General features: G+C 44.0%; 1 protein-coding gene across 1 annotated transcript in view; it reads left to right on the top strand.

Annotated features, from left to right (window-relative positions):
- SORCS3 (sortilin related VPS10 domain containing receptor 3) overlaps nt 1-8638 on the top strand; it is a 616865-nt gene that overhangs the window by 583577 nt on the left and 24650 nt on the right. The window contains 3 exon segments of the mRNA XM_007470447.1: nt 99-270; nt 2570-2756; nt 7807-7940. Of these exon segments, the coding sequence (XP_007470509.1) occupies nt 99-270; nt 2570-2756; nt 7807-7940 (493 nt within the window).

Raw genomic sequence — 8638 nt, forward strand, 5'->3', positions numbered from 1 at the left:
CTCGCTCTTGTTCTCCTGCATGCTCTGCCGTACGTGCGCGTGCGAGGGTGCACACACTGGCACAAACCCCACCACTGACGATGGTCAATACCTCTCAGGTACCGGCGGATCGTGTCCAACAACTGCACAGACGGACTGAGGGATAAGTACACCGCCAAGGCCCAGATATGCCCCGGAAAAGCCCCTCACGGCCTCCACGTGGTGACGACCGATGGGCGCCTGGTGGCAGAGCAGGGGCACAATGCGACCTTCATCATCCTCATGGAGGAGGTAGGGGAGACCCTCTTGCGTCTGTGAGGTCAGAACTCACAAGCAGGTCATTGCACACTTCCAGATGGGAAGAGAAGAAAGATCACGTTTTCCCACCAGTCCTTGTAACAAAGTCAATGGTGAGAAGTGAAGACTCCTGGGAGAAGATGGAAGGGGTGAAAGAGGTCTTGGGATATTTAGGGACCCTTTTCCCTTCATCCCACAATACAGAGGTGGGGCCCCCTTGTCTCTGGGCAGGTGCAAATTTGAATATATTCTTCTGCATCTTTGAAGGAATGTTTATTATCATTAGACTGTATACTGTAAACTTTGCCGGAAGAATTTTTTTTTTTTTTTTAACCCTTAATCCCACTGATTAGAAAAGCCCACAAGGCTTTCAAAGGGTCTTGAAAGTATGAGTGTGAGGGTGGGGGAAAGTGATTCTAACCCTTTAAACTTATTTTTGTAAAGAATGTCATATGAGTTGATTTTCCATCAGCTACCTGCTCCATTAGTTCACTTTTTAGGTCTTCTGCGATCTGAGCAGTGAAATCAGGCTGCGTTCGTCCATTTCAGGGTAGAAATAGCTCTGCTGTGCGCTTCTTGCTTTTCTGTATGAGTTGTTTCATCTGTTTCCAAACCAGGGAATTTTTCAGGCACTCCTTTCTGAGGTGCTGGGGCAAGAAAGCTTGCCTGATTTGCAAAGCCGTCTAAATTTAAATGCAAATTACTGTGTGCTCTTGAGAGCTTGGAAGGAGACCAAAGCAGGCTAGGAGTTTTTCCCCCTAACTCTGAATACTTTAGAGACCTTTAAAGTCTGGCCCACACTGGACAGGGCGGTGAGGGTTCCTTATCCTGGGCTGACAGATTCTTTAGGCTTCATCCACACTGGGTGCTTAAATTAAAGAAATTTAGTATTCAGAGGAGGTCATTATCACATTCCAGGAGTTTCTAGGACCAGCTCTATAAAAAACTTCTCTTGAATAGATGTGAAGAGCCATGATCTTATCCATTTGAATTGCCTTCAGTTCATTTCCACTTTAATTTATATTCATAAACTCAAGGGTAGTTGACATCGTGTGAGGGGCAAGGTAGCACCTATCAATATTTTGATACCAACCAACTCACATCTGGGTTGCCACGGGGGAAGAGACAGAATGCACAGAATGTGATGAATGCACATTCACTGGGCAGATAATTCTAAAATGATGTATTTCTCTTTTTATTCCATCAACCATCTTTGTTAATAAGTAGAGAGACCCAACTCTTCTTTTTCATCCAGGATCCTTATCTTATGGTCAGGTTCAATTGAATTTATCCAGAGTGTTGGCCCAATATAGGGGGAAGGACAAGAAAGGATGGGGTTCAATATCGGCCCTTAATAAGCTAAGGATCAACTTGGGATGGTAAGATGCACGCAACTGAACCACTGACATCACCTCCGCAGGCAGCACCCGGGGGCTCTTAGCGTCTCAAGAGGCAGGAATATCTGTGAGCTGAGATGGTCAAAAAAGGCTTTAGGGAAGAGGGAGCTTAGGCAGGTTTAGGGAAACCCAAGGTCAACAGAGCACAGGTCTAGTTTCAGCTGGTAGGCAGTATTCATCTGTAGAATGGAAACAATCATCCTATCTCACAGAGTTACTTTAAAGATGGTATTATATAATATGTGATTAGCATAATGCCTGGAACCTAATAATAAATTCTAAAAAATGGGACAGTTATAGTTATAGAACGGTGGTTGAGAGTATTGACACCAGACTGCCTGGGTTCAAAACTTGGCTCTTCCAGTAGTGGCTGCAAAGACTTGGATCTAATTACTTAATTTATTTTTGTCCCCATTTTAGAAATGGGTCCAGTAATGCTCTCTACATTATAGAGTTGTGAGGGGATTAATTGCTTAGAACTGAAAAGAAACTTTATCAGTATTAGCTGTTACTACTGCTACTACTACGATGATGAGGAGGACGACAACATTGATGACGACACAGGAGAGAAATTATTAAACAATGTGTATGAGGGAGCCAGGGAAGCCCTTGGCTTCCCCAGCTCATAGCTTCACAGAGGCTCTACCTTATCCATAATTGCCGGTGTCAACCAAATCAGGCTGCCCCAAGCTTGGGCATACAGGGGCAATAGGTCCATAGTACCTGTTCATAGTGCCCAGTAGAGAGAGTCTGACGATTGTGTGGAGGGTGTTTCAGCCCTCTGGGAGAGATTAGGGCCTCAGAGGGCGATGCTGAAGGTCCAGGACCAAGCATCAAATAGGAATCAGGCTGGACCATGTGAATGGGCCCAGGCCAACTGCTGTTCCTCCTTGCAGGGTGACCTCCAAAGGACAAACATCCAGCTTGACTTTGGGGATGGGATTGCAGTGTCCTATGCTAACTTCAGTCCCATCGAGGACGGCATCAAGCACGTGTACAAGAGTGCGGGGATCTTCCAGGTGACGGCCTATGCGGAGAACAACCTGGGCTCAGACACAGCTGTCCTCTTCCTGCACGTGGTTTGTAAGTAGCGTGAGCCATTGCCTCTCTTACTTTCTTCCCAGTTGACAACTCCCTTTGTTCAGACTTCCCGGGATTCCAAGATGAGCAAGATTTGGTGTGACTACTACCCCGAATAATGACCCCAGTCAAAAGATTGAGATGTGGGCTTCCCTGGTGGCGCAGTGGTTGAGAGTCCGCCTGCCGATGCAGGGGACACGGGATCGTGCCCCGGTCCGGGAGGAACCCACATGCCGCGGAGCGGCTGGGCCTGTGAGCCATGGCCGCTGAGCCTGCGCGTCCGGAGCCTGTGCTCCACAACGGGAGAGGCCACAACAGTGAGAGGCCCGCGTACCGCAAAAAAAAAAGGTCCCTGGCAAACAGTGACCTAGCTGGTCTCATTCTGGTCACAGTAGTAGCATAAGGACCGGCAGTGTTGAGGGAAGTGCATGGAGAAAGACCTGGATTATATGTGTTATATCCTTAAAGACGCCACACTCCATGACCATGAGATAAATGATTTCTCCTCTGGGTCTTCTGAACTTCAGTTTCAAAATGGCTTAATTCTAACTGGCACCTTGCTTCACAGGGATCTTGTAACAATAAATAGGAAACACAAATAACACACCCAATCATTCACTAATTTATTCAATGAATATTTGTTGAGTTCTTAATATATGCAAGGCTTCTGTTAGGCACTAGGAGGCAACAATACAGAGATGGCCCTGCCCTTGCAGAGTTTACATTCTGGTGAGGGAGGGAAGGTACTGTGAGAAACGGGCCACCAATAGCCCCAGGGGTGATAACCACACCACACCGACAATAATAATTCTGTGTCAGAAGCAACAGGTCAGAAACCCAGGTGGGTGGTGTGCAAGGTGTTTATGAGCCAAGTTTAGAGCAAGGGAGACCTGTGTTTGAATTCTGATCATATCCGTTTGTGAAATGTCTACTGTCAGTCAACTTTCTTAGTCTTTACAAACCCCTGTTTCCTCACCTTTAATACTTAGATTATAGCAAGGCTATGAGAATCAAACTGGATTATGTGTATGTGTCAGGGGTCCCCAAGACATCCCCTCCCAGGTTTAGTGGTTTGCTGGAAGGACTCATAAGATTCAGCATATAGTCATACTTCAGACTATAATTTATTACACTGAAAGGAGACACATCAAGATCAGCAGAGGGAAAAGGCCAGGGGGACAGAGTCTGGAGGAAGCTAGGTGCAAACTTCCAAGAGTCCTCTCCCCATGGAGTCACATAAAACATGCATAATTCCTCCAGCAATGAGTTGTAGCAACACATATGAAGGGCTATTTACCAGAGAAGTTCATTGGAGACTCAGTGCCCGTGGCTTTTACTGGGGACTGGTCAAGTAGCCATCCTCTGCCTAGGGTATACCAAAATTCCAGACTCCCCGAGGAAAGCATTTTTTCAGAATAAACCCTATCATTGGTAAAAAAAAAAAAAAATAGGCAGAGTGAACCAATCTTATCAGCTCACTGTTGACTGGAAACACTCCCAGAGCCAAGTTCCCAGATGCCAGCAAAGGGCCAATCTTGCCCACAGGTCTTTCTAAAGATGATGATCTCAGGTCAACATCAATGTTTTTCTGCACAGTGTGCAAAATGCCACTTAGCACCCAGCCTGGCACATGATGAATGTTACCTGCTCTAGTAACTACTAAGTACTTCCTATTCACTTTCTACCTGACACTTCTGCGGCATTTAAAAATGAAGACAAGGAAAAAACATTTTCTTTCCTCTATTCCAACGACCTGCCCCACCCACGTTCCTAATTCTGCCAAGAGTGGGCCTTGCCTGCCAGGCACAGTGACCAATGTATTTCAGTGGCAAAAAAGCACAACAGCAGGGAACAGGTTTATACTGTGGGTTACGTGCATGAAGAAGGAAATGTCCCTTGAAACTTTTTTCGTGCTCATAACTCCCTCCAAATCAATCATGGCTGCATTTACCAGACAGTTATTGTAGTGGAAACTGCTCTTGGCCTCATCTTGGGCCATTAGCTAACAAAGGTAATTGTTAGCCACCCATAATAACCAATCTCGCACAGATTATTAGATTTTTATCAAAAAGAGCACTCTTTGACAGTGAGGATTTTAGGAGTTTGCTATGTTCCCTCCTGAATCCCTCAGCTCTCTTCTCCCCGATCCATGGTTTATCTGTAGATTGAAGTCTGGAGCTTCTGGCTCAGGTTCTTTGCCCTGAAAATCTGTTTGATGCTGTTCCTTGAGATTATATTTACCCAAACGTACTTGTCCTGAAGCTGGCATATATGTGGCCATGCTTGATGGTGTTCTAATTCATGGAAGCCCCACCCCTTTTGTGTTTGGCATGAATTTAGGGAGAAGGAGGTCTCATTTTATATTTTGGGGTATCAAAGTACCCAACAATGTAAGCCCTGGTTGAGCTGAAGCCTCTGAGTGACCGAAAGCTGAGAAGCCTGACCAGGGCCAGGAGTCATAGCAACATCACTGAACTGTGGAAAAGCCCAGGGTTCCCATGAGCTGGCCAGGGGACTGGGCTCCATGCGTTTTGAGGGAGAGAGATAAGACAGCAGCGTTATCTAAAAAATAGTACAAATGAGCTTATTTACAGAACAGAAACAGACTCACAGACATAGAAAACAGACTTTCGGTTACCGAAGGGGAAGAGGGTGAGGGATACATTAGGAGCGTGGGATTAACAGATACATGCTACTGTATGTAAAACAATTAAACAGCAAGGATTTATTGTGTAGCACAGGGAACTATATTCAATATCTTGTAATAACCTATAATAGAAAAGAATTGAAAAAAAGAATATTTATATGTATGTATATGTGTATAACCGAATCACTTTGCTGTACACCTGGAACTAGCACAATATTGTAAATCAACTATACCTCAATTAAAAAAAAAAAAGAAGCATTGACTTTGAGCATAAAAGGGGCCCCTTTCCCAGCAGGAGAAGAATGAGGGATGTGAATCTGGGCATGAAGAACAACTCTGAGGTGTTAAAATAAGACCCAGATTCCTTATCTCCCTCTTAGGACATGACCTGGCCAGGGTCCCCTTCCCATTACCTCATTCTCTTCCACAATGATCAGTAACACACAAACAACAAAGAGAGATAAACCAGAAAAACTCCTAAAAATGAGTAAGTAAATAAAGCAATGAAAAGTAGGTGGTATTTTCTCACATGTGTGTGTGTGTGTGTGTGTGTGTGTGTAGGTTTATTCTCACCAACAGTCAAACCATACAAAAATAATTAAACAGATTTACTCATTGAAAATAATTAAACCTTCAGTCAAATGTGTATCTGAAGTGACAGGTTTGAAATTATTTGTTGAAAGAAATCTTGAGGGGCCGTATGTCTGGGGTCAGGTGAGAGAGCAGTAGGCAAAGAATATTTTCACGCTGTAGATACACAGATTCACTTGTTGATTGTTCAGGAAAATATCATCTGGGAGGTGGCAAGCCAGTCTGGCTAATCTCCTCACCCAAACATCAGTCCCTGTCCAAACACCTTTTATCCCAATATAAATTTACTTACGATGTAGGAGGTACCCAGTGAGACTCAGAACACTCACTCTCTCAAGAGGGACTTCTACACAGTGATACACAGGAACAGTGATGATGTGGTGGTGGTGGTAGTGGTGGTGGTGGAAACAGTGTCAGCACATAATTAATTATATGATACCTTTGACATCCACACATCACTTTCATATGTTCTTATTACTGTAAGGAAGGCAGGGGACCACATAACAGTCTGTGTAGAGTCAAGGTTCTGTAAGATAGAGGAAAAGGTCATACATCTAAAATTAAACAGGAGCAAAAGTAAAAAGTATCCATCTGTTTTCTTCCCTTTAAACTGAGCTGTCTCCAGAATAACCCAAGACATCAATAGTGAAGGCTGGGTGGCCTGGAAAATGTCCCACCCATGAGAAGAACTCAAGGCTCCCAGGCTAAAGAGCTGTCCATGCTATAGCTGTGACCTTTAGTCACTTTAGCTCATCAACACTATCATGGTGGAAACCAGGAAAATGTGCTCTGATATAGTGTGGACAGATAATTAGAAGATTTTAATTGGATTTGGCTAAGTAGGAAGGATATAAGGAAGGGAAGAAAGGGAGGAAAGGAAGTAGGTAGGAAAAAAAGAAAACAAAAAGGAAAAAGAAAGGGGTAAGGGTGGGGGAGAAAATCTCACAGAGTTAAAAAATAACCGATCTAACCCACAGAGGCAATGCTGATACACTAACATTTTCCAACAGCGTTTTCCTCTTCTCACGTTATTTTGGAAATGAATTAAATTAAAATCCTCACTTAGTATGCATAGGGTGGGTTCCAATCTATTCTCTTACTTGCTAGTTTAGAACCTGAGACTGCTTACATCAGTTTTCTGAGGAAGAAAAAAAATAGAAGCTTGGTCACCTTTTGGCAAAGCAGCTTTTTAAATTATTATTTGGGAACCTGGCACTTATTTCTCCTTCAATTTAGGAAGATGGGCTTTTTCCTTTCTATAAAACAGCCTTGCGAGCTTCTGAATGATACCCACTGAGTGTTGCAGATGACAGGCACAATGGCCGATTGTTGAACAAGATGAGGCCAATTAACAATTGAGGATAATGGCGGAGCCCTCCATACAATGCACTGACCCCCGATCACAATACAGGCTAATCGGCAGAAATGCAAGAGACCACTCTTTATCTCCCTATTTATTGACTAAGTGTCCAGTAAACTAGCTTTGTCCTTGGGCTGGAGGTTCATAAGCATTCGAGGTTGGACTCATCGGATGGAAATTAAATTCAGATGGCACTGAAAAAATCTGAAGCCCGATTTGAGTTCCCTGTTATATGTGGTACTTCATTTCAGGTACACACACGCGCGCGCACACACACACACACACGCGTGCACACACACACACACACGCACACACACTTCTCAACGTCTGTGAGTTTGCAATTCTTGTTTTATTATAGGTGATGGTAACAGAGGTTAAGGTTAAGAATCTGGGAGTGTGATTGTTTATTTATTCCAGGAATAGAAACATTGACATTGTTCTCCTTGTTCCCTTAGGTCCCGTGGAGCATGTTCATCTCCGAGTTCCATTTGTTGCCATAAGAAATAAGGAGGTCAACATCAGTGCAGTTGTGTGGCCCAGCCAGCTGGGGACCCTGACCTATTTCTGGTGGTTCGGCAATAGTACAAAGGTTTGGCCCTTTCTGATTGGTGTGTGCTTAGGTCTATACTGAACGTTCCCATGTTCCAACTTCTGTGTTGATGTTGAGGGGGCGGTGCAGAGGGGGGATATGGGCAATAGGGGATACTTAAATGAAGCTATGAATCCATGTAACTGAATATGACATACCCTCCTACAGCAAGTTCGTTGTTATAATAGGGAAAGTTCAAATAATCCTAAGGAAGAAAAGGTACTTGGAGAATCTGTACAAACCTGGTTGTTCTTGCCTCTCTAACCAATATTTCTAATTATTGATTTTGTTCTAATCCCGGCCTTTCTACTCACCTGCTGTATAATATCAAGAAAGTCATTTAGCATCTCTGAAATTAAGTGACACCATCTGTGAAACGTGAATTAGATATCTAAATGCAGGGCAGTGAAAGTCAAATGGGGTAATAATGCACGTAGAGCATCTTTAGCAAGATCTACTAGGTGTTCTGTTAGGGTCAGGTACTGATGTTCTTCTTAGGCATGGTACCGACGTTGCCAAGTCTCAAAGAAAGCGCCTTAAGGGCCAAACTCTGGACTTTGCAGATACTCCCTACTCCTGGCAACTGGTGATGATGAAGCTTTTTCAAGAATAACCACACTTGTACGTACAACAGAAGCCGAGAGCAGTTTGGCTGAGGGTTCCTCAGCTTAAGGGCTTCATGGTTTCCGCTCTTTCTG

The sequence above is a fragment of the Lipotes vexillifer genome, unplaced genomic scaffold, assembly GCF_000442215.2.
Source record: "Lipotes vexillifer unplaced genomic scaffold, Lipotes_vexillifer_v1.1 scaffold916, whole genome shotgun sequence".
In the NCBI taxonomy this organism is placed as follows: Eukaryota; Metazoa; Chordata; class Mammalia; order Artiodactyla; family Lipotidae; genus Lipotes; species Lipotes vexillifer.